We start from the raw sequence: 26,898 nt of genomic DNA, 5'->3' as shown, positions 1-26,898 counted from the left end.
TCAGTGCGGTACTTGTGTTGCTCAGCAACAACATATCAATATTTTGCTGGTTGGTGACAGCATTTGTTAATATATTTACTTTCATTGTCGATTACATCTTAACATAATTATTCTGTGAACATACATCTAGAAAGCACAACTAGGCCTAAAAATGAATGCCGTTCTTCCTCAAAAACCCGATGCCGGGGGTACATATACGTTTGCAAGTCAACCAAGAGCAGTTCAACAGAGAAAAAAATACCGGGATCCATTACTGCAACAACAGTAAGTGGACGTTGTTACCAGGTTTTTTGGGTAACACTCTTTTTGTTTTGTTTTATGATTTGTATATTCTACCATCATTAAAAACTACAATACCACATGGTTGAATGCATAAAAGGAAATGTATATCTGAAACATTTTGAATAGATGGAAGTGTTGAACTGTATCACCAGGCAGATGAATAATTTATAATCCTTCCTAGCAGAGTACTCTGTCATTGAGAGCTAGATGGACATTTGTATGGTTATGATGCTCTCTCAGTCAGAGGATATTCTATAGCTAAAATATTTAATGGCCGATTACCACAGTAGACAAAGATTCAGGCTCAGATTATTTTTTATTTTTTTTTAAATCAAGGTTTGATGCTATAAATTAAATACCTTTACATTGATAATTTTTCGGTAAAAGCTTATTTACCACTAATACACACACTACAGGAAGAAATCCGTCAGCACCTATGTATTAAACAGGAACATTATTGAAAGGGGTTGCTGTTGGATGTTTCTTCATGTAGTGTTTATATTAATGGTTTCTGTGTAAAATATTTGTTAACAGCAAACTCGAAAATAGTCAATGTAAAGCTATTGGCATCAAATTTAGAATTTTTAATTTTTTTATTAGAGTGCGGATCTTTGTCTACTGTGTGGTAGTCGGCCATTCCGCATTTTAGCTACAGAATAACCTGTGATTAAGAGTGATCATAACTGAACAAATGACCGTTTAGTTTTCTAACGGCAGAATACTCGGGCTAAGTCCTTCCCAGCAGTGAATGTTGATTTCTGACTATGGTATTCACTACAATATATTTATTTCTGAACCAATTGTTTTACAAACTTTACACAAAATTATTCGGGTGTTTGTTATTACCAAAAGACTTCTACTTTTCTTTCAACATCAAATGAAACTGCAATTATTACAAAACAAATTTCATGAAGGCTGGGAAGAACTATATAATGTTTTGACTAGCTTTAAGCTATGTTTCTATATGTACGTTTGTCCTATTAGTTTTTTTTTCCCGTTAATCTGTGAACACAAATCCATGAATTATCAAAATAATATGCCTGCCGTGTTTGTGTTTCCATTGTATCCATGAACTGTGCATGCTATCTGTGTATGTGAATTTAGAATCATTTTTCATGGCTACACATATCACAGAAGTGCAGAATCCCACACAAAATGATGTCATATGGAAGAATGTACACTCATGTCACCTTAGTCTGCGCGGCACAAAAGTCTGCGCACGTTAATGACGTTACATTATGTCTTGAAACAAGTGTCGGGGTATGTTTGTAAACAAACAAACAACGTTAATTTAATTCACAAAACCGTTGTTAAAACAACACATCTTGATTGTGAATATATGTATAAAACTGGTCGATAACACTTTTATTGAAAAAACCTCTGAATTAATGCACTAAAAGTATACTTTTGCCAGCCTCGATCAACATGTTTTTCTATCACCTATCAACACGTGTCTGTCAACGTTGTAATGATCAACCTTGCATATCAACTTACATAAATTTACATAGAAGCTTCAATATATACCTTATTTTAATTTATGAATCCATAAATGAAATGAATGTCTTATTTTATCTGTTGACGTAAACATCCAAGCATTCTTTGAATTTCCCTCCGAGTGACACAATGCAAAATGCTGCACACAGACTTTAAAGACTGCACTTACAGCATGGCCTATTTTAGCTATAGTCTGTTTCAAAATTATCATTGATTGTCCTATATGTCTAACACACACTATTTGTGCTCATTTACACAGTTAGTAACAGACAATTTTTGTTGAATAATGATCAAATATTTTTACATTGGCTTTTTTTATATTGTCATTTTGTGTTGTCCAAACTAAGGAGCATGGAACACCATTTATATTTATCTCATTTGCACAATCTAAATGTTTCTGAAACAGACTATAAGAGAAAGTGTTTGTTATTTAGAACTTATAAAAGTCGGATCCATTGTTTGTTGCTGTTTTATGTAAACATTAGCGACAGAAGTGGTTGTTTTACTGTTTGCTGTGCAGACTTATGTGCCGTCATGCAGGCCAGTAATTGCAGGGGGGGGTCCCACTAAAAATGTGCTCATTACTTGAGTTTAAAAAACATTAAAATTAAAATAACTTTAGTTGTAACACGTTTATTGTTCCATTGTACTGTGGCAGTGAAACAAATATTTTTAAAGAAATATTTTAACTTTAAAATATAACACAAATGCTCAGGTGCGCAGACTTAGGTGCCACCAGTGTACTCATCATGTCCTTTTTGAAATTAATTTCTGTCATTCTGTTTTTACGGATGGGTATGGAAACGATCAACATGGACACAGATTTATGACTTCACGCATTATATACACCAAAAAGATACATATGGAAGCGTAGCTTTAGGCCCATTCATTTTTAACTATGCAGAAGGGAGATTTGCTTGAAGTATTCTGAACTTTTGCAACAGGGTAAACATTTAATTTCTTCTTATACTAAAAAGCAGACAAAAAACACAGAAAAAAGTTAAAAGTTTGTTTTATTTAACAATACTACTACTAGAACACTGATTTAATTTAATCATCAGCTATTGGATGTCAAACATTTGGTCATTTTTGACTCGTAGTCTTAGATGAAACCCGCAACAAAGAAAGAAAGAAAGAAATGTTTTATTTAACGACGCACTCAACACATTTTATTTACGGTTATATGGCGTCAGACATGGTTAAGGACCACACAGATTTTGAGAGGAAACCCGCTGTCGCCACTTCATGGGCTACTCTTTTACGACAGGCAGCAAGGGATCTTTTATTTGCGCTTCCCACAGGCAGGATAGCACAAACCATGGCCTTTGTTGAACCAGTTATGGATCACTGGTCGGTGCAAGTGGTTTACACCTACCCATTGAGCCTTGCGGAGCACTCACTCAGGTTTGGAGTTGGTATCTGGATTAAAAATCCCATGCCTCGACTGGGATCCGAACCCAGTACCTACCAGCCTGTTGACCGATGGCCTAACCACGACGCCACAGAGGCCGGTAAAACCCGCAACAAGGGATCTTTTATATGCACTATCCCACAGGCAGGTTAATACATACCACAGCCTTTGTATACCAGTAATGGTGCACTGATTAGAGTGAGAAATAGCCCAGTCAGCCCACCGACAGGGATCAGTCATAGACCAAGCGCACGTGAGGCGAGCACTTTACCTCTGGGCTATTCCTAATTGACCAGAGCTCTGGTGTTTGACATGTTTACGGTGCATAGCTTTCAACTTTGACATGACCATGTGATAAATAATGTCCTGAGGTAAAATATTGGCTCATCTCATCATTACAAGATTTTTAATCTATCCATATGACATCTTAGGCCTAAAAAATTTGTTTCCAGTTTCCCGACCTACCCTAATTTTCTGTAGCAACCCTGGAAGTTTCTGTTAAGCAAAAACAAAATAAATAATACTAAATTTTTTTAAATCATGATCCCTGATTTTTTGCAATTGGCAAAATAGATTCAGAACTGCTTGGCTGATTACAGTTTTTCCTCAGTTTGATTTGATTTTAAAAAAGATAAGAAAACATTTCCTACCTACCTACCCTATTTTTTTCAAGGATGAAATCTGAATTTATTTTTTTTTGGTATTAAAAACTAAGACATTATTCATTCTGTCAACACTAATATTGCTGCTAAAAACTATTTTTGTTTCATTTCAATCACTCTGTGAATAAGGGGTGGAAGGGAGGTTCCAGGCAGAGATTCTTCAAAATTTATGAAGAAAACGAATGAACATGAATGGCTATATAATTATCATTTCTATCTAATTGATGAATTTCCATACTGTTGTCTAACTAAACATAATTTTTGTTTGTTTGTTAGGTGGGGTTTTTGGGGTTTTTTTTTGTTTATTTATTTTATTTTTTGTGGGTTTAAAAAAAAAAATACTGGTATATAATACATGTCCGATTCTATTTCCAGGAACCAGAACTGCTATCAGTATGGAAATATTATGTATGATAGAAGAATTGTCAGAGGAAACACATATGCTCAACACACATTACCAGCGGTAAGTATTGATTTCTCTACCTCCGTTGGTGAAGCACTCATTTGATATGAGCTGCTTGCATTGGCCAGTGGATTTATTTTTTCCATGCAAGTTTAAATGAAGTTTACGCAAACAATACTGCAAACATATTTCTATGTATATTGTTAAATTATACAGTTACACTTAGTTATAAGATTTGACTGCAATTGGATGATTTCATATGACATCTTATATGGAGTAATACACTGTGTGCATTGGTTTTTAAATTCATACTTATATGAACCAAAATATAATTGCAGTCAATTCTTAAATATAGTAGAATCTCATTGGGTCAAACTCGGAAGGGATGAATATATTGCAACGCTCGAACCAAAAACAAAGTCCTGAGTTACACTTACACGATGTTGACCGAATGGTTAGGTCGAACTACCTGATGGGTCAAACACATTCTCGAGCACCAACAGGGTTCAAGCCAATGGGATTCAACTGTATATGTATATATTTATTAATTTTTTGCATTTGTATCTGCTTACTGAATCTGAAGCATGTTATGTCTTCATCCACAGAGTGCACAACCAGATCCCATTGAGATTCAACGACAGCAGGAGAACAGACGGCGGGCACTTGCAAAGAAACGCGCTAAGGACCAGCTGCGTCCGAGGTCCCCGGACCCTGTGGAGGGCCGTAAACACGTGGATGTCCAGACAGAGTTGTACCTGGAGGAGCTAAGCGACCGCGTCGAGGAAGCAGACGTCGACTGCCAGACGGATGCATTCCTCGACAGACCGCCCTCGCCCCTTTTCATCCCAGCATGCACCGGCATCAGCGTGGAAACGCAGATTCTCGAAGGAGATGTGAGTTGGTTTTTATATTTGGCACTTAAATTTGCTCTATGATGGTCTCTGTTACATATCCTGGAAGATGTGAATTGGTTTTTATATTTGGCACTTTGCTCTAGAACTGTAATGGTCTCTATTACGTCATCAACAGCTGTTAGTTATGCAGCTAGGGCTCTTCAACAATGGTAAACATGAAGATGTTGGGGTGGGTGGGGGTATCTTATTATTTTTTAGTTTTATATTTTTATATTATGCATCATTGCTGGAACGCATTTACAGACCTGAACATGAAAACACTTGAGGGCAGTGATTAATTGCTCTCTAACTTAGATTATGGGGAATCATTTAAGGTATTAACATGTTGACACCATATAAATTCACATGCTGAATGGAACTAAAAATCATTCTCCTTGAACTAGTCTCAGGGGAATGATGGGCAGTGAGAACGTTAACTTGCCTTAAACAGCAAGGTCTGCATGTACATTTACAATGTAGTCTGCTGTGTGAATTTTCTTTTAAATCCGATTAGCTTTAAAATAGTATGGTGAATTCTACAACTAGAGGCAACTGCTTGAGGCAACTTTTGTTACAAAAATGTACCATTTTACTCGCTAGATTAGTGTCTTGTTTTGTTGTTTTCATCTTTTTAACTTTGACCTGGATGTGAAATTAAGCCATTGTTAAAGGAATGTGTTGTTTTCATCTGTTTGACTTTGACCTATAGATGAATATGAGGCATTGTTAAAGTCATGTGTTGTTGTTTTCAACTGTTTGACTTGACCTGTAGGTGAAGTTAAACCATTGTTAAAGTCATGTGTTGTTGTTTTTAACTGTTTGACTTGACCTATAGGTGAAGTTAAACCATTGTTAAAGTCATGTGTTGTTGTTTTCAACTGTTTGACTTTGACCTATAGGTGAAGTTAAACCATTGTTAAAGTCATGTGTTGTTTTCAGTTGTTTGACTTGGGAGCTGAAGCTGAGGCATTGTTAAAGATATATGTTGTTGTTTTCAACTGTTTGACTTTGACCTGGATGTGAAGTTAAGCCATTGTTAAAGGAATGTGTTGTTTTTATCTGTTTGACTTTGACCTATAGGTGAATATGAGGCATTGTTAAAGCCATGTGTTGTTGTTTTCAACTGTTTGACTTTGGCCTGGAGGTGAAGCTGAAGCCTTGTTAAAGCCATGTTTTGTTGTTTTCATCTGTTCGACTTTGACCTATAGGTGAAGCTAATGTTTGTTAAAGCCATGCATTGTTGTTTTCAGCTGTTTGACATTGATCTATAGGTGAAGCTGATGTTTATTAAAGCCATAGGTGAAGCTGATGTTTATTAAAGCCATAGGTGAAGCTATGTTTAATAAAGCCATATGTGTTGTTGTTTTCAGCTGTTTGACTTTGACCTGGAGGTGAAGCCAATCCTGGAGGTGCTGGTGGGTAAGACGGTGGAGCAGGCCCTGCTGGAGGTGATGGAGGAGGAGGAGCTGGCCAACCTGCGCAAACAGCAGCGCGAGTTCGAGGAGCTGAGAAACGCAGAACTCGTCGAGCAGCAGAGACTGGAGGAGCAGGAGAGGAGGCACCGTGAGGAGAAGGTCAGTTGGTAGTCAGGGGCAGTGGTAGTCAGTCGTAGTGGTAGTCAGGGGCAGTGGTAGTAAGATGGAGGGTTACACTTGTGATTGTTGTAGAGTGAATCGGATCTACTGGAGAAACGGGAGGTTTGTAGTCAGTGGCTGTGGTAGTGATAGGCAGTGGGAGTGATAGTCAGTGACAGTGGGAGTGATAGTCAGTGGTAGTGATAGTCAGTGGGAGGGTTACTTCTTACACAGGATTCTTGTAGAGTAAATCGGATCTACTAGAGGAACATGTTTGTAGTTAGTGGTAGTGATAGTCAGTCGGAGTGGTAGTGATAGTCAGTGAGAGTGGGAGTGATAGTCAGTGGGAGTGGTAGTGATAGTCAGTGGGAGTGGGAGTGATAGTCAGTGGGAGTGATAGTCAGTCAGAGTGGTAGTGATAGTCAGTCGGAGTGGGAGTGATAGTCAGTGGGAGTGATAGTCAGTGGGAGTGGTAGTGATAGTCAGTGTCAGTGGTAGTGATAGTCAGTCAGTGGCAGTGGTAGTGATAGGCAGTGGTAGTGATAGTCAGTGGGTGGGTTACTTCTTACACAGTTTTGTTGTAGAGTAAATTAGAGCTGTTGGAGGAGTAGGAGTGGAGGTACTGCTAGGAGAAGGTTTATTACAAGTAGTCAGTACTGCTACTTAGCAGAGGTAGTCTGTGGTAATTGTAGTCAGTAGCAGAGGTAGTCAGTGGTAGTGATAGTTGGTGATAGTGGTAGTCAGTAGTAGAGATAGTCAGTGGTAGTGGTAATCGGTAGCAGAGGTAGTCAGTGGTAACGGTAGTCCGTGGTAGTGGTAGTCAGTGGTAGTAGTAGTCAGTGATAGTAGCAGTCAGTGATAGTAGCAGTCAGTGGTAGTGGTAGTCTGTGTAGTGGTAGTCTGTGGTAGTGGTAGTGGTAGTCAGTGATAGTAGCAGTCAGTGGTAGTGGTGGTAGTGGTGGTAGTGGTAGTCAGTGGTAGTTGTAGTCAGTAGTAGTTGTAGTCGGTGGTAGTGGTAGTCAGTCGCAGTGGGAGTGATAGTCAGTGGTAGTGATAGTCAGTGGTAGTGATAGTCAGTGGGAGGGTTACTTCTTACACAGGATTCTTGTAGAGTAAATCAGATCTACTAGAGGAACATGTTTGTAGTCAGTGGTAGTGATAGTCAGTCGGAGTGGTAGTGATAGTCAGTGGGAGTGGGAGTGATAGTCAGTGGTAGTGATAGTCAGTGGGAGTGGTAGTGATAGTCAGTGGGAGTGATAGTCAGTGGGAGTGGGAGTGATAGTCAGTGGGAGTGATAGTCAGTGGTAGTGATAGTCAGGCAGTGGTAGTGATAGTCAGTGGGTGGGTTACTTCTTACACAGGTTTGTTGTAGAGTAAATTAGAGCTGTTGGAGGAGTAGGAGTGGAGGTACTGCTAGGAGAAGGTTTATTACAAGTAGTCAGTACTGCTACTTAGCAGAGGTTGTCTGTGGTAATTGTAGTCAGTAGCAGAGGTAGTCAGTGGTAGTGATAGTTGGTGATAGTGGTAGTCAGTAGTAGAGATAGTCAGTGGTAGTGATAGTTGGTGATAGTGGTAGTCAGTGGTAGAGATAGTCAGTGGTAGTGATAGTCAGTGGGAGGGTTACTTCTTACACAGGATTCTTGTAGAGTAAATCAGATCTACTAGAGGAACATGTTTGTAGTCAGTGGTAGTGATAGTCAGTCGGAGTGGTAGTGATAGTCAGTGGGCGTGGGAGTGATAGTCAGTGGTAGTGATAGTCACTGGGAGTGGTAGTGATAGTCAGTGGGAGTGATAGTCAGTGGGAGTGATAGTCAGTGGGAGTGATAGTGATAGTCAGTGGTAGCGATAGTCAGTCGGAGTGGTAGTGATAGTCAGTGGGAGTGGGAGTGATAGTCAGTTGGAGTGATAGTCAGTGGGAGTGGTAGTGATAGTCAGTGTCAGTGGTAGTGATAGTCAGTCAGTGGCAGTGGTAGTGATAGGCAGTGGTAGTGATAGTCAGTGGGTGGGTTACTTCTTACACAGTTTTGTTGTAGAGTAAATTAGAGCTGTTGGAGGAGTAGGAGTGGAGGTACTGCTAGGAGAAGGTTTATTACAAGTAGTCAGTACTGCTACTTAGCAGAGGTAGTCTGTGGTAATTGTAGTCAGTAGCAGAGGTAGTCAGTGGTAGTGATAGTTGGTGATAGTGGTAGCCAGTAGTAGAGATAGTCAGTGGTAGTGGTAATCAGTAGCAGAGGTAGTCAGTGGTAACGGTAGTCCGTGGTAGTGGTAGTCAGTGGTAGTAGTAGTCAGTGATAGTAGCAGTCAGTGATAGTAGCAGTCAGTGGTAGTGGTAGTCTGTGTAGTGGTAGTCTGTGGTAGTGGTTGTGGTAGTCAGTGATAGTAGCAGTCAGTGGTAGTGGTAGTCAGTGGTAGTTGTAGTCAGTAGTAGTTGTAGTCGGTGGTAGTGGTAGTCAGTCGCAGTGGTAGTGGTAGTCAGTCGCAGTGGTAGGTAGTACGAGGGTTACTTGTTACACAGGGTTGCTGTGGAGTAAATCGGATCTACTGGAGGAGTAGGAGAGGAAACACCATGAGGAGAAGGTTCTAGTCGACGTACATTGTGCACACATTTCTGTAGGTGTGCATTGAAGTTTAATATATTGGTGGTTGTTAACACACCTAAAATTCAATTTAGGTGGATGATATCACTTGTTAGTGATCACTCACCCTATAACACAAGGGCCATAACCAGATGTTAGAAACGTTACTACCATGGTTAACAACAGTATATAACTAACTAAACTGTTGAGTACCTGGTCTATTAGAGGATGTGATATATGGTGTCATTTCTATAGGAAAGTACATACGAAAGATCTTTTATCACAATGTAAGAGTTAATAATGGCTTTTAATAAACAGATTGCATACATTTGTGAAATATCTTTTAAAGGATGCGTCATTGAAAAATACAGTAGCTGTAAGTAGTGTTATTGATAGATATTGTCTTCTGCTGTCTGCAGGAAAGAAGAATGAAACAACAGAGAGAAGTTTTAATAAAAGAAAAAGAAACTGCCGAAAAAATAGCTGCTCGTGTATTTGCCCAGAGTTATTTGGCAGATCTTGTGCCTTCTGTATTTGGAACCTTGTCAGACAATGGGTACTTCTACGATCCGGTTGAAAGAGGTGAGTTTTACAAATAGCATTTACTTCAGGTACAGTTATTACGTTGAATGACAAGCGAAGATCTCAATAATTATTTAATCTATGCTGCATCAAATGACCTTGAAAGACTGAGTTACTGTGTAAGCCTGTGGTTGTGTATAAAGTACAAGTGGGATATAAGTCACTGAACCAAACTCATTAACACAGTGGTTAAGCCTTTGACTGTAGGGCAGGTAGGTTCTAGGTTCTAGGTTCACATCCCTGAGTTTTAGTAGTGGAGACGTACAAGGCCACCCAATATCATTAACAACTAACCTTAAAGTTTATTATTAAGTCATTTTTGGATAACGAAAAGACCCAGTCAGAGAGAGAATTCAATTCTTAAATGCAAACACCTCACGCGATCACAAAACACAGCTAGATTCTGCCCATAATCTGTGTGTGTGTGTGTGTGTGTGTGTGTGTGTGTGTGTGTGTGTGTGTGTGTGTGTGTGTGTGTGTGTGTGTGTGTGTGTGTGTGTGTATTTTAACTTGTAAGGTGTTTGGATCACACTCAATGTATTGTTAAAATGTTAGGATTACTGTGTATAGTTACAAAGTGTTATGATCACAGTATATGGTTACAAAGCGTTATGATCACAGTGTATTGTTAGTGTTATGATCACCATGTATGGTTACAAAGTGTTACGATCACCATGTATGGTTACAAAGTGTTATGATCACCATGTATGGTTACAAAGTGTTATGATCACCATGTATGGTTACAAAGCGTTATGATCACAGTGTATTGTTAGTGTTATGATCACCATGTATGGTTACAAAGTGTTATGATCACCATGTATGGTTACAAAGTGTTATGATCACCATGTATGGTTACACAGTGTTACGATCACTGTTTATTGTTACAAAGTGTTGTGATCACTGTGTATGGTTACAAAGTGTTGTGATCACTGTGTATGGTTACAAAGTGTTGTGATCACTGTGTAGTGTTACAAAGTGTTGTGATCACTGTGTAGTGTTACAAAGTGTTGTGATCACTGTGTATTGTTACAAAGTGTTGTGATCACTGTGTATTGTTACAAAGTGTTGTGATCACCATGTATTGTTAAAAAGTGTTGTATTCACTGTGTGTTGTTACAGATGTGGAGCAGGGTTTCATGCCGTGGTTGATGGAGAGAGTCACTGACCAGCTGGAGAAGTCAGAGTTGGGCCGACTCGTGCTGGACGGGATGCTCCGCGAGGTCACCAGGAACCGACTTGACCTCTACGAGAAGCTCGAGGAGCGGCTTCGGCAGCTGACACTCAGCAACGAGACGCCACAAGCCGTCGCCGACGAGGGCGACAATATGACGTCAGAACAGCTGCTGGCACCCGCTACAACAACAGATGTAAGGCGAAAAGATAATTAATGGGGTTTTTTAAATATATAATTTTAGACTCAAACAGTAAAGGTTTGATTGAGTATTCGGGTATTGAATTTGGGAATATTTGTTTTAGGATTCCGTGGAATTGTAAAAAATTATATAATATAGATATTTTGGGATTCCGTGGAATTGTAAAAAATTATATAATATAGATATTTTGGGATTCCGTGGAATTGTAAACAATTATATAATATAGATATTTTGGGATTCCGTGGAATTGTAAACAATTATATATTTTGGGATTCCATCTAATAAACTTAGGCTTTTGATTAATAAATCAATGTGCTTTAGTGGAGTTGTTAAATAAAACAAACAAAACAAAATCTGGGATTTGAGGAAGCACAGAGTTCTGCTGAATTCACAGCATGATATTATTTGATGGGTTTCTTTGTCATTCAGGCAGATCAGGTTCAACAAATAGGTTTTGCTTCTTCCACTGTGTACAGAGGAGTAATCTTTTTAATTGTGCACATGGGTTACACCATTTACATTCTCCACCTGGGGGTCACCTTTACTAGTGTGTATGTTAGGTCACCTTGTAATTGTTCACATGTGGTTCACCGTTATATACCATTGTGTATTGGATCACGTTTACCCTTGTGTACATAGGTATCACCTTTATCATTGTGTACACTGCTGCCATTTTACCACTGTGCACATACTGTAAAATACTCTTTTTTTCGCATGGAAGTTATTTTCACGTTTTTCGCGAGTGAAGAAAATTCGTGAAAATAAATTCTATGCGAATATAAAGGTTGATAAAAATTGGACAAAAAAAATTCACTGTAGTCTCATTAAACCAAATCTCGTTATTTTCCCCTGTATGAGACTATAATGCAATGTTCGCCATCTGTTACAGAACATTCTAAAAACAATACTTAAACCATTATATCAAGAAAACGACCTTTAAGTACATACGTACCTGATAATAAAACAATACTAACATTAACACTAATAATGTATGGGTTACTTTCGCAAATCATGGCGATTAGTTCAGACAGAAACAATGTCTTAAAATGACAGAAGTAAACATGCTTTATCACAGTATATTCAAAATATGGACGTGAAAAAATCCGGTTTGAGTTCATTATTTATTAATAATGTTCAAAGATAAATAACATGAATACGTTTTACTTCAAACAATCGTTAAAATGTTTTTAATCATCGCAAAGACCTGCCAGTCTAAAACCTGTACAAATTAAAGCTTTCTTTCCTTTAATTTCATGGCATTATGTGCTCAAATGAGCCACTGGGCATGGAGGGGTTTGATTGTACTCAGACACAAATCAACTTGCACTTTCTCCACAGAGGATTCTGAACCGCTATCCTCCTGCTGTTCCATCCGAGACACTGTTTCACCAGAAAAGCACTCCTCAAAACACTGTTTTAGTTCCAACTTATTATTTTTGTTAAAAGTTAAATCCAGCGGCTGCAGCTGATGAGTGCATGCAGTGGGAACGAACACCACTTGAATGTGGGCTTCCTTCAGTCTGTCTAGCAATGTTTTACACTGGTGTACCATGTACACATCAAAAATAACAATGCACCATCGATCGTCTGTAAGCTTAAGATTTCTTCATTTTGTGTCCATATATGGAATTACAACTTTCTCACAGAATTCCAATATTGAACCTTCGTTACCCCAGTGTAATTCGGTGTGTGTAATGTCCCAGTCCTCTGGGAAATAGACACGTGGGTGACACTTGTCTGTCTTTTTGCCATATATCACCTGTGGTGGGAGAGTTCTCCTGCCATCAAGACAGCAATTAAGGCGGTAATCTGGCGCTTGTCTTCTTTGCCGCTAATGGTCACTTGTTTGGGCCTCTTTTCTTCAAACGTCCAGTCGCCCCCAGGTACAAGATTGACACCAATCTGGTCCCAGTTGATGATAGGTTTGTCAGGAATGTTATTTTTGACACCAATCTGGTCCCATTTGATGATAAGTTTGTCAGGAATGTTATTTTTGCCCTTAGCTTTTTTTCACGCATTCAATAAATTGTGATTTTAACATTTCAAAATCACCTGGCACTTTTTTTACTCCTTTTGTTCCTGTACGTTTAAAGTAGCCCATTCTGGATGAAAACAATTTTGACCAAGTTTTAGTGGTTTGTAGTGAGCCTCCAAACTCACACAACTTGGATTGTTCGAGCTTCTTCACAGTGCCAATCACGGCAGCGGTGACAGTGGCAGTGTTGAGGACACCCCCATGAATCTTGATGCTTTTAACCCATTCCTTTACCAAGCAGTCATACTTGCCAAGCATTAGGGGCTGCCCACGTTGACCTTTCGGCAAAGACTTTAATGAACTGCCGTCATTCGTGATCCTCGCCTTTTTCAAATAGGTCGTCCTTTAAACTTCAAACAGTACTTTCGTTCAGTTTTTTTACCCAGATCATCTGTAAATTTGCGAGCTGCTCTTGTTGCTCCATGGTCGACTGCATAACGGGAAATCTTGGCCCAAGTTTCTTCATCATATAGCCCGTAATCACCTCGTTTACGTTTTCTTGGATTCTGCTTGTTAAGTGGCGTTATTGACAGCTTCAAAGGACACCACTTGTTCTGCAGACGGACATTCTTTAGGATTTGGTAAACCAGATAATTTTGGTTTCGGAACTGTGTTCAGCCACTTCAGCAGCAACATTTTAGAACTTTATTAATGTAGAGACAATTTCGAAATGTGGTATACTCGTGGTACATGATACACAAAATATTTTGCCAGTTGGCCAATCACAAACCATACTGAACAAGTGTTTTGACGGCAATAATTATTGTTTAAATCAAACTTGAGCTATCATTGCGCCTTCAAAATTTGTTTTGTTTTCAGGTTAAGTTTTTATAACAGTTTTGAGGATTACGAAAAAGCGCATGCGATAAGCACCTAGCGTAAGCTTATTAACCTTACTAAAGACCTTCATAGCTTCAAGCAGGAAAACTATTGTTCTGTTAATTACACTTTAAGATCTGCCAATAAGCTATTGAATACTGATTACAGCAGGTCTTGACCGTGTCTACTTGGCGTGCTGTTAGGATTAGGCCAACATTAACAACTGTCAAAACAAGGATTTCCGATGGGTTTTTTTTTATTATTTTTTTTTTTTTTTTATCAAAACTTTATTTTATATTTTTAGGGTGAGGGGTGGGGGGATTTGTGAAAATAAATGCTTGCGAATTTACTAATTTTCATTAAATAGCTAAAATTTGATCCCACGAAAATTAAGTAATTTACAGTACATGTTTGCCAGCATTGTATTAATAGAATCTTATCACCATTGTCAGGTATAGATATGGCAATTCCAACCCATGGGGCAGAATGTTTGTATGTGAAGGCTGAGGTTTACAGAGGCCTTTAAAGAACTATTTTGTTCCGAGGGATGGAATTGATCCATCTACACCTTACAATGGTGATTGATTCTTTGTCTTGCCAATAAATTACTGTAACAAAATATCAATTTAGTAAGCTAGGGTTTGTTTATTCTGGAATGATTCATAAACATTTCTCTCATGCGGAAAAATAATCTACATTATATGACATAAAAATGTAACAATTTAATCCTAAATATAAAGTTAAAAATATTAATTTGTTTAAATATTTTTAAAAGAATGATGCAGCATGAAATGGCAAATTGGGAAATAAGTAATTTGAAAGAATTCTGAAGAAAAAAAATGTTGTGACATCCGGCATATTTAGAAATCGTCTAGAAATATTTATCTAGCACCATGCTGCCTAATTCATTCCAAGTGGGCAAGAAATATGGATATTGCCTTTTCCAATGTTTAGTGTATTTATGGTTATCATATATATCTTGTTCACAAGAGTGTCACCTTTTCATTGTACGCATGGATGATTGAATACCTCAAGTCCCCTTGGTACAAATAGTCTACTCAGGTTATAAACATATATATGAAATACTCTACTTAGGCTGGGTGGCAGTGGCATTGACTGAGTTGAACAACATCAGTGTGATTACAGTTAATAGATAAATCTGGCTACAGTTATATTGAATTTGTGTAGAAGAAACTATTAGTGCACAATGTGACATTTTTCTACATTCAGCATGTTTACAAAACTGAGGGCGGGACATAGCCCAGTGGTAAAGCATCCACTTGATGCACGGTCAGTCTAGGATCGATCCCCACTGGTGGACCCATTGGGCTAATTCTCGTTCCAGCCAGTGCTCCACAACTGGTATAACAAAGGCTGTGGTATGTACTATTCTGTCTGTGGGATGGTGCATATAAAAGATTCCATGCTGTTAATCGAAAAGAGTAGCCCATGAAGTGGCGACAACGGGTTTTCTGTCAATATCTGTGTGGTCCGTAACCATATGTCTGACGCTATATAACCGTAAATAAAATGTGTTGAGTGTATTGTTAAATAAAACATTTCCTTCCTTTTACAAAACTGGTTCCGCTTATTAGCTACAGTATGACTTGATTATAGCAATAAACCAGCTTACATCCTTAAATACCAAATAAAACTAAATACAAACACAACCACTGATTTAATAAAGTCATATGTTCTTCCTGTCCACTGGTATTTAAAACATTTCTGCCATATCTAGCTGTTTAATACAGTCATTAATAATAAATCAGACTGTTTAAGTTGTCCTCGTATTAACACAATTATACTACTGTAACATGATCATTTTATCCATAGATTGACAAATTTATTAAATGTTTTGTTGTAGAATATTCCATTTATCATAGCTGTGATACAATATTTCATCCATAGATTGACAAATTTACTAAATGTTTTATTGTAGGAGTTTCCATCTATCGTAAGCTTTTATTCCTTGTTCCATTTGTTTTGTTACATGTTTCAGTGTTACATAAAGCTATTTTCTTTACCTGTTAAAATGGGTGTTTTTGTTTGATGCTAACATTAGCATCCAGTCAAAATGGGTTTTTTTTGGGGGGGGGGGGAGGATTTCCAAATGGGAGATTTCACTTAAGACATAAGTTTAATAATATTCTAGTTTAATAATATTCTCTAAGTTTAATAATAATCTCTAAGTTTAATAATATTCTCTAAGTTTAATAATATTCTCTATATTTATGGTATCATTAGACTTGGCCCAGTGGTAAAGCACTCGCCTGATGCACAGTCGGTCTAGGATCAATCCCTGTCGGTGGGGTCATTGGGCTGTTTCTCGTTTCAGTCAATGCACCACACCTGGTATATCAAAGGCTGTGGCATGTGCTGTCCTGTCTTTGATATGGTGCATATGACAGATCTCTTGCTACAGTGGAAAAAGATCTCTTGCTACTAATTTAAAAAGACTGTCAGACTACATGAAAAATATTCATGTAGCTTTCTAGTTTGTTTTTATTGCTGATGATATCATGGGGAGTTTGTTACACTATTACTTTCAGTTTGATTTGTGTGTGGGTTTTTTAATTTTTAAATTGGGGGCGGGGGTTTGTTATTTTTTTTGCTGTTTAATATTCTGATCCTCAAGGAAATACAATTTCTCTCATACCAAATTTAATATATAAGACAGCCATGTTTGGAGTCCACATAGAATAAATCTTCTTTGTAATACCATGTGATGTACCAGCTGTGTTGTGCTACCATGACCAGGAAAAGTGAATTGTCCTCACTGCAAACATATATGACGTCCCTGTAAATTGATTAGACAGATTTATTTTAATCATTTTAAACAAAACCAGATTTAATAATTGCATAACTCTTCAAATTGTTACACTTAGTATAAACCATTTTGATGTACTGGTATGATCTAATAATAATAATAATGTATTTTCATTCTAAAGTGACAAACAAAATATTTAGATTTTTGATGTTTTTGTATAAATTTTGTGATTTTCATCATATTCTTGGGGAAAATATAACATATCATTGTGTATCCATGGGCATATCATTGATGCTAGGAGGGCAGGATTTAGCACAGTTGGTTGAGTTCTCACTTGAGGTACTTGTGTCACAGGATCGAACCACCTAGATGGATCCATTCAACTGATTGGGTTTTTTCTCATTCCAACCAATATGCAACACAACTGGTCAAAGGCTGTGGTATGTGCTTTTCTGTCTGTGCGAATGTGCATATAAAAGATCCCTTGCTGCATTAGGAAAATTGTAGCAGGTTTCCTCTAATAACTACATGTCAGAATAACCAAATGTTTGATACCCACTTAGTTAATCAATGTGCTCCAGTGGTATCATTAAACAAAACAAACTTTGATGCTAGGAACTCAGCCCAGTATATAAAAAAATCGTTTAATTCTAATTTATGCTTAATGATAATTCTTTTAAGCAGGATAAAGATCTTTATTTTATTCATTGGAAGATGAAAATTAAAACATTTAGCATAATAATGTTTGATGTTCATGGAAATAAGAACCATAGAGCTGCTTTACACACTGTATGTTTGGCAAATACATTGCAAAGTAAATGAGTGGTTAAGCTTATCAATAATAAAACCAGCTTTAAAATACCATTCAGCCAGCGAATGTTTCACTAACATTTGTGAACCATTTTATTGGTTCCTGACATGACCATTTGGTTTACTATGAAGTGCATAAACCAGTCTAGCGGACGTTTTTCTGCTCGGGCTGGCTGGACGTAGCCCAAAACTGACAATGCATTATAGAGGAATACGGTTGAAGGGAGGTAGTTACTCGACCAAATACTTACATTTACAAATCAAGGAGTAAAATACTAGTACACTTATTTTTAGATTTCTTCTATTGAATCAAAACTGGATGAGGTCTGTATACTGTTCTGTTAATTTTACATATTTCACTTTCATTTAGTTACGTTTAATTTTCACATTTTGCTTGGGGGTTTTTTCCAGCTCCCTTTAATTGCTGCCCAATCATGGGGTTGTCACAGCTCCTGTCTTTCGGTGTTTGTGCCAGCCAACTCCACATCCCAGTCTGTGTCTCCCGTTGTGTGCCCCTGTCAGGTGGCTGTATTTTATTTTATTGGGTGGGAGGTGGCAGGTGGCTAGCCAACTCCACATCCCAGTCCATGTCTCTCCAGTTGTGTGTCCCTGTCAAATGGATATATATTATTTTACTGGGTGGGAGGCAGCAGGTAGCTAGCCAACTCCACATCCCAGTCTGTGTCTCTCCTTTTGTGTGCCCCTGTCAGGTGGCTGTATTTTATTTTACTGGGTGGGAGGCGGTAGGTGGCTAGCCAACTCCACATCCCAGTCCATGTCTCTCCAGTCGTGTGTCCCTGTCAGGTGGCTGTATTTTATTTTACTGGGTGGGAGGCAGCAGGTGTTAGGAACCTCCTTCAGAACATACACACTGGTTCTTGAGTATTTTCTGATTACTACAGACCATAAAGTAGAATTGAAAAAGTAGAAGTGATTTCTCCCTTCCCAGAAGAAAGGGGAAAAGTTTGATAACAATAGGCAAAGTGAACATGTATTGGTGCATTTCGTAACGTTTCACCATGTTCTGCTTTCATTTTGGAAAAATTCCAAATTATACACTCGGTTCTAATCAAAATAATCAATGTAAAATACTAATGTGTTCAGTAATAAAATTTAAACAAAACAATTGTATATATCATTAAAATTGTGATATTATTAAATAGGCCTAGTTCATAATGTGATTTTTTTTTTTTTTTTTTTTTTAAATTTGGATTTGATAAAAAATATGACAGTGACAGTGTCTTGTCACTACTGCTAATAACTTGGCAAATTGAGCCGAAATTCACCGGTTAGATTAAGGCCTGTTACTGCTATCTGTCACTAGGTTCTGATTGGATATTTTCATTGAGATGTTTAACTTGATACACTAGTGTGTGCTAAGAGTCGACAAAGATTTAAAAGATATTCTAATGTTACTATAATTAATGTTAAAAGTCATCTTTATGTTATTCAGCATGTTTTACTGGGATTCAGTGTTTGATTGGTGAGCAACCAATGCTGACTGTCATCAGTTTGATATTATATGGTTAACATGCATGCTGTAAGGATATAGGGTTGAATTTTAATTTTTAGGATGCATTGCAGGTATATAGTAAAAATTAGGGCATCAAGGGTCAATTAAACGTTTTCTTCAAAAGAGTCATATTACCAATGATAACTTAATTATTTCTTACATATACAACATGGAATGTGTGGGAAGGGCATGTTCAAATTCTGATAACAGCAATCATGATAGCAGTTGGAATCATCAGATTATAATCGTTGTTGGAAAATGCCAATGACAATGTTATATTAATGTACAACTGGCTTGGGTTAATGAATAATCTTCAGTGCCCATTTGCCCTCCCCTCCCCGTTGAAGACACATTTAAACAGACAGCTAAGCCTATATAGACTAGTAAGACCGGTCACTGGAAGTACATGTATATTTGCCCTCCCCTCACCGTTGAAGACACATTTAAACAGACAGCTAAGCCTATATAGACTAGTAAGACCGGTCACTGGAAGTACATGTATATTTGCATGACAAACTTTATATTCTTTTGAGGTGTTTGCTTAGTTTATAAAACTGATATGTCACTAATAAGTGGTTCTGTTAAGTGCCTTCTAGTAAGTTTTTTAAAAACAATATGCTCTAGTTGTGTCATTAAAGAAAACAAACTTTAACTTTACCTGTAAGTTTCTTGTTCCAGTTCATTGCAGGTTTAAAATTTATTGTTCATTTTCATTACAAGTTCAACTTTTTTCTTCTTTTTTTTGTTGCAGGTTTAAGGTTTTTTGGGGGGTTTTTTCATTGTTCTTGCATTGTTTTTGTTGCTTTGATCTTTAAGAACATAATGCATAAATTGTTTGTTTATTTGTTTGTTTTTAAACTTCATAAATTTTAAATATATAAGATAAAACTTAGTGATAAATATTTTATTAGTGTTGTTGGAATTTTTGTTTTCCAATTTATAATTTCTACAGGTCAGACTTTCTAAGTCGAAACATTTTATAAAATGTTTACTTTTTAAGATATTTATTTAACCTAGTTTTAATACACGGTTCTGTATGTGCTTTAAAAAAAATTATATATATTTTTAAAATCTTTAAAGTCCAGACAAAAGGCATTAATAGAGTCTCACTCATACAAATAACATGTAGTGAGGGTCTGGACACATTACTCAAGTCCTGTAACTAGACTTGTTTTACAAACACAGTGCTAGAAGATACATTTTCTCATACTTAACATTTACATAATCACATGAGCTGCTCGAGTAACTATAAACTATTTTGACACTGATAGCCGGGTGTAAATTAAACATACAGTGATTACCCCATTGCCGCTGGAGTGCACTGGATAAATATGTTTGCATTTCTGGTCGCCTTTTGAACACTGCACTTTAGAGTGAGATTTATTGAAGCCCAAAACATCACTTGTTTGGTAGTGGGCCACTGGGGCTGAGTCACCTGTTCATCGCCATTAGCACTGGGCCTCCTAATAACATAAGCTGCATTCACAAGACATGTGCAGGATGACAGCCTCTGGTGGGGCTCGTGGGAACCCCACATCTGGCAGAGCGGCGGAGACTTGTGCAGCTCCCGCCAGCCCCTGAGCAGGGCCCGTTGTTCCCCATTAAACTAGCAAGTGAAAGCAGTCACGGTCGTGTGGCCACTCTTGTTGTGTGACGCTCAGCTGGGTGTGGGTCATTGTACCCAGCCCCCCCAATGGCCCGGGTAGGTAGGACATCATGTGACGGCTAGGGGAACAATGGTCTCATTACATAGTGTGTTGTCACACACACATGGACAGGTTTAACATCTACGGCAGTTGTGCTAGCTCTCGCCAGCAGTTGTTACAAGATTAATGGCCAAATGACACCTAATCACAGTAATATTATTGTGTCACGGTAACACACGTGACTGCACATTTTGTCAATTTACAGTACTGTTTTATGTGGGAAACTATAAAACTTATATCTAACTGCATGGGGTGGGATATAGCTCTGTTATACAGCAGTCGCCTAATGCGCAATCAATCTATTATCGATGCCTCTCGGTGTGCCCATTGGGCTATCTTCTGTTCCAGCTAGTGCTCCACAACTGGTGTTACAAAGGCCGTTGTATGTATTATCCTGTCTGTGGGATGGTGCATTTAAAAGATCCGTTGCTACTAATCGAAAAAGAGTAGCCCATGAAGTGGAGACAGCAGGTTGCCTCTCTCAATATCTGTGTGGTCCTTAACCATATGTCAACACCGTATAACCATAAATAAAATATGTTGAGTGCATCATTAAATAAAACATTTCCTTCCTTCCTTCTATCTATCCAGACCAGCTTAGCTGTAATGTGACACAATGCAGTGTTGACAATATACTGATGGAAAGAAATAATGGATCACACCAACTCTTGAACAGGAAAGAGTGACTGCATGCAAGCAAAATCCTCATCCATAGTGTCATGAAGTTTGTTTCTGATATTCAATCTGACATTACTGATATTCAATCTCACATTACTAATATTCAGTTTCACATTACATCTTTGTACTTTATCCTGCAACCACTGATTGATTATGATGACCAATTAAAGCAAAGTCATAAACGTATACTAGCAGATTATGACTTTTGATTATGTACATTAAAAAATGGCTCTTTTGACTTCTAAGTCATTGTACAATGTAGGAAAAATAACAGAAATAATAGCTTTTCACCTTAATTTTTATGGACTGCAGGATAAAAATAACAACTAGTTATCCTGTGCTTTATCCTGTTCAGACCGGATGGAAAATTTTAATTTCATTTCAACTTATTTTCATGCTTATATCCAATTAAGGTTCAAGCACGCCGTTCTGGGCACACACCTCAGCTGTCTGGGCTGCCTGTCCAGGACAATGTGTTAGTAGTTAGTTAGCTAGTAGTTAGTGAGAGAGAAGATGGTGTATAATAGTCATACACCTACCCATTGAGTTGTTAAAACTCACTCTGGGTGGGAGCTGGTACCAAGCTGCGAACCCTGTACCTACCAGGCTTATGTCCGAAGCATAATTTTAATTCTTACCATCACAGGATAAAGCCAATATCCTACTTCATTAACTAGTTATTCTCTATTATACAGACATTGCAATGTTAATACTGACTGAAATTTGGTCTCCAGTACTAAGTGATCCAATATTTGTTTTTCTCAGTGTCAGGCCTGTGGAAATTGCAGAACATTTGTGTTCGTTTTGTGCATCACTCGTGCAAGTGTTGTTTTACATAACCCATTTTTCGTTCACACATTAAATTGAAGACATTATTTACATGGTCATATGACAGGTTACACAAAAATGGAATGGGTTACCTGAATTTGTTTTTGCGTAACCAATATATAGTTCACATAAATTAAAAAATTTCACAGGCTTGCAGTCTGCATTGCCCAATTGTTACTGTAATATTTATTGTAGGGTAACTTGACCTCAACTAAGGGCTGAGCTAATAAAGGCACTATAATATCAGTAGTAGGGGTTGTGTATAGACCAGATTTAGTGATCCATGAAACTAATGTTAAATACTCTGGATTTTAGTGGTCTTTGGTGGAGAGATAAACTTCACTCACTTTATGAAGAGAGGACAATGTTAGCCATAATTAGGGAAACTGCTATATGATAACTGTTTTTTATTCATAGCTGCATTATTTAAATGGTGACTTGTCTTTCACAGAGAATGTCCTTACTGGTTTATTTGCATTTTTTAATTAATAAATTCACTCATTTATTCCATCCATTACCATAAGCAAGATTTTAATCTCGGTCAGGCCTCTATCTACACAACCTTGTTACTTAATAGCACTAATCTTTTTTAATAATGGTTTTAATAATTGTTATCACAGACGTGTTTGATACTGTTAGGCATTGGTGTTGCCGTATGAATGTAAGAGCTCAAAGACTGCCAACTGGTTGTTCCCAGTGAGACCATCAACAATGTTGTTTTCCTTTTGTGTGACGGCCTATTGAGGTTTTTATTGCTCTTCACATGAATATGTAATTTATTCATGAATACTGGTGAAATGCATTCATTGCAACATCAACTAGTGTGATGGTGTCGGCTTTCTGCAGGTGAAAGAATCACAAATGAAACTTCACAAGTGTGAAATGTTTCATAATTAATAATGGGCTAAATTATCAATTAATTAAGAAGCTGTCTCTCTTCTAAATATATATTTTTTTAAAATCCAGACTGCTGTCCTATGTTAAGAAGTCAACTGTTGTAAGGGGTTCCCTTCAAATGACTTTTTACTGAAGTTTGCAGAAATTACATTCTTATTTGTGTTTGAGATGCTCCATTATATTGACCATACTGGGAAAATCTGTTTTATGTACCATATTGAAGGAAAGGAGTAAGGGAACACTTGGTATTTAAAACCAAATTTAACTTACTATTAGAGTAGTTATGTCCTTATATACGAAACATCTGTGAAATGAGGGACTAAATGACTCTTCTTTGGCGTTGACTGCCAGTAACAGATAAAATTCCTAATACTGTGGATGAAGGTTGTGGTGTCAATCATTATTTGCTGCTATTATTTATATGTTCCCTTATCCATCAGTCTATAACTAACGACCACTTACAAAATAAAACATACAGCAAACTGACCAGGCATAGAATAATTATTTTGGTGTCTCCACCCCACCACCCGACTTCATATAATCAAACCCTTAAGTTTAAATCTAGTATGTCTGTGTTATAAATGATTCCATCTGATACCAATTTGGAAATAACCACTTGTCTGTCCTGACAAGTGAAATTCTGCTCTGACAAGCAAAATGTATCTCTATGGTTGTTCAGTGGACAAGTAAAAATATAATTTGCTGTTTCATTTTGAACAATCAAAAACATTGTCCTTGCACTTGAATAACACTAACAACTGATTTGGAAAAGTGAAAATATTGGTGAACAACTTGTCGAGTGGACTAGTGAAACCTTATGTCTATAGCTGTGTCGCGGTCTATAGTCCTTCCCACAGGGAACGCTTTCTTCATACTGTGGAATTTACTGCAAGTTACTGATTTCATAGCAGATTGTTTTTCTAAATTGCACACAAAAATAGTGGGGGTTTTATTATTTCCAAAACACTTTTACTTTTCCATTTATGTCAAATCAAACTGAAATTATTTACCAAAAAAACCCATTTTGTGGGAGGATGGGATGGATTACAGGTTGAACAATTCATTTTCATAACATTGGTTTATTTGAAGTGTAACAGCTTGATAAGATAATCATTTCACGTTTAACAGCTTGAGAAGATAATCATTTCATATTTAACAGCTTGAGAAGATAATCATTCATGTTTAACAGCTTGAGAAGATAATCATTCATGTTTAACAGCTTGAGAAGATAATCATTCATGTTTAACAGCTTGAGAAGATAATCATTCATGTTTAACAGCTTAGCTTGAGAAGATAATAATTTCAAGTGTAATAGCTTGAGCAAATAATCATATGAAGTGTAATAGCTTGAGAAGATAAACATTTGTCATGTAACAGATTGAGATGATAATCATTTCAAGTGTAACAGCTGGAGAAGATAATAATTTGAAGTGTAATAGCTTGAAAAGGTAATCATTTGACATGCAACAGCTTGAGAAAATAATTATTTAACGTGTAACAACTTGAGAAGGTAATAATTAATCGTTGCAGTGATGATGATGTTTTTCAGGGCGACCAGCCTCCGGTGCCGACGAGCGAGCAGGTGGAGAAGAAGGAAGTGGGCGAGGAGGGAGAGCAAGCCGCAGATGACGATCCTACTGGTACCGAGGATTGAACCAGCTCACCTTCATTGCTCACCTAGTGAACAAACACTGACACTTGCACGACCATACAGTGGGGGATTGGCTGATGTCAAACGTAGTGATTGGGGGGACTTGTTACTGTCATTTATTTCTCCTATATGTCAGCTCCAAAGATACTACTTATACCAATAATTAATATCTGATATAATATATATAACGGTTTTTAGTGGGGGTTTTAAAGACAGTTTTGAATGTGTAGTGTGTTGCCATTTACTTAAAGTATGTTATTATGCCTAGAGGAAGGAGGGTGTTCAGCATTTCTTACGAAGTTTGTACGGGGGAAGGGGGTGTGTATGGAAGGGGGGGGGGGGGTTTCACTGACAGCATACATAAGCCAGAGTATTATAAACTAAAGCCAGTATGTACTCTAGATAAACTTTTAAATCCCAATAAAATGTCAAGTCTGTTCAAAACATTTAAATAAACTTGACATGTCTCAAAATTATTGGTGTTAAATATATGTAATCTAAGGTCCTAATTGTGTCCAATGTAATTTTTAGCATGGAAGATCAATACATGGGGAAGGTGCATAATGATGAAATATATAAAAGGTGGATGTGGGGGTGTGTGTGTGTGTGTGTGTGTGTGTGTTAAAAAGTCTGAGATACAATCAGACCTCATTACAACGACCACGTTCGTACCTGGGTCACTTTGTGGTGATAACGAAATTTTCGTTATAAATATTTGTTTTGTTTAAAACACCACTAGAGCACATTGATTTATTAATCATCGGCGATTGGGTGTCAAACATTTTGCAAGTTTAACATATAGTCTTAGAGGGAAACCCTCTACTTTTTTTCATAAGTAGTAAGGGATCTTTTTATATGTGCCATCCCACAGACAGGATATCACATACCATGGCATTTGGTATACCAGTCATGGTGCACTGGCTGGAATGAGAAATAGCCTGAATGACTAAAGGCTTATTTTCAAAAGCAATACACGTCTACAGATTTAGCTGACATTGGTAACTGAGACATCATGTGACACTGTCGGCTCGAGATCAAGGATGCCAAATGGCTGTGTGTACTGCCAACATGCTATGCATCTGTGATTATGTAATGTCACTGTAAAGAGGTTTTTTCAGACATCAGATGCAGGTTTGTTCCTAATTTAGTCTGTAGGTGTTGGAAGGTGTGAATTCCAGTGTAATGAACAGAATAACACTGATGTACATTTGTTCTTGACAATTTGTGGTCGGATGGTGTAAATGTAGTAACGACGGTCGTTGTAACAAGGTCTGACTGTATTGCCTCTACATACTTTATGGCTGGCCCAAATCTCTACAGATAATAGGATTTTTTTGTGTGACAGTGTATTGTGGGTTATGGTTGGGATGATATACCAAATTACCTCTACACACATTATGTGGATAATACATTAAACTATCCACTATATAGACCACAGGTTATTCTTTGATTTCAGTCCAGTCTGTTGAAAATAAATGCTTAGCTGGGAGATAGGTGTGATTCCACATCACTTTGTTCAGTCTTATACAATCTTATTTTATTATTTCATAAGCTCTTCGAGTATAAGCCAGTCTACATGTTAGTCAAACTATAATTTATGAGATGTATTCATCACTTGGCTTTGATATCTCTTTGTCTTATCTCATTGCTCTTTGTTGGACTGTACAAACGTGCTATATTTATTCCATGTCATCAGTAGTCGCCAGAAAAGAAATTATGTTTGTCCTCTTGAAAATAGATAATGGAAAGTTTGTAGAAAACGTAAGCTGTTTTTATAGTTTGTCTTATTTCTGTGTTTTCTGTACCAGTTCACCTATTATACTTCTTAAATATTTAACCACTGAAACCAACTTTCACATGATTAATTATTTCTTTATGTCAATTAATATACAAGATTATTGCATGGACGTGTGTGCAGTACAGATTACTGTCAATCTATGGAAC

At 37.4% G+C, this 26,898-nt stretch overlaps 1 protein-coding gene across 5 annotated transcripts; it reads left to right on the top strand.

The window, feature by feature from the left end:
• Positions 1 to 35: 35 nt before the first annotated feature.
• LOC121372608 (radial spoke head protein 3 homolog) lies at positions 36 to 25,556 on the top strand. 5 transcript variants are annotated; one of them, XM_041499025.1, is made up of 9 exons: positions 36 to 264; positions 4,225 to 4,312; positions 4,858 to 5,145; positions 6,516 to 6,719; positions 9,715 to 9,877; positions 10,997 to 11,244; positions 16,044 to 16,058; positions 17,976 to 18,005; positions 24,853 to 25,556. In XM_041499025.1, exons 1-9 carry the CDS (start codon positions 152 to 154, stop codon positions 24,955 to 24,957), a joined length of 1,254 nt encoding a protein of 417 aa, XP_041354959.1. In that variant the 5' UTR covers positions 36 to 151; the 3' UTR covers positions 24,958 to 25,556. The 5 variants fall into 5 exon arrangements, with proteins under 5 accessions (XP_041354959.1, XP_041354960.1, XP_041354962.1 ...); XM_041499026.1 differs by lacking the exon at positions 16,044 to 16,058; XM_041499028.1 differs by lacking the exon at positions 17,976 to 18,005.
• The last annotated feature ends 1,342 nt before the right edge of the window (positions 25,557 to 26,898 follow it).

The sequence above is a fragment of the Gigantopelta aegis genome, chromosome 4 (genome assembly GCF_016097555.1).
Source record: "Gigantopelta aegis isolate Gae_Host chromosome 4, Gae_host_genome, whole genome shotgun sequence".
Classification (NCBI taxonomy): Eukaryota; Metazoa; Mollusca; class Gastropoda; order Neomphalida; family Peltospiridae; genus Gigantopelta; species Gigantopelta aegis.
Note: the sequence above shows the minus strand (reverse complement) of the source record. Positions and strands in the feature narration are given on the sequence as shown.

Bases quoted from the DNA above. Each gene is read 5' to 3' on its own strand.
- LOC121372608 (XM_041499025.1), top strand. From the start codon at position 152: ATGAATGCCGTTCTTCCTCAAAAACCCGATGCCGGGGGTACATATACG. The intron at 4,313-4,857 runs GTAAGTATTGAT...CTTCATCCACAG, and splicing joins CTCAACACACATTACCAGCG to AGTGCACAACCAGATCCCAT. The intron at 5,146-6,515 runs GTGAGTTGGTTT...TGTTGTTTTCAG, and splicing joins CGCAGATTCTCGAAGGAGAT to CTGTTTGACTTTGACCTGGA.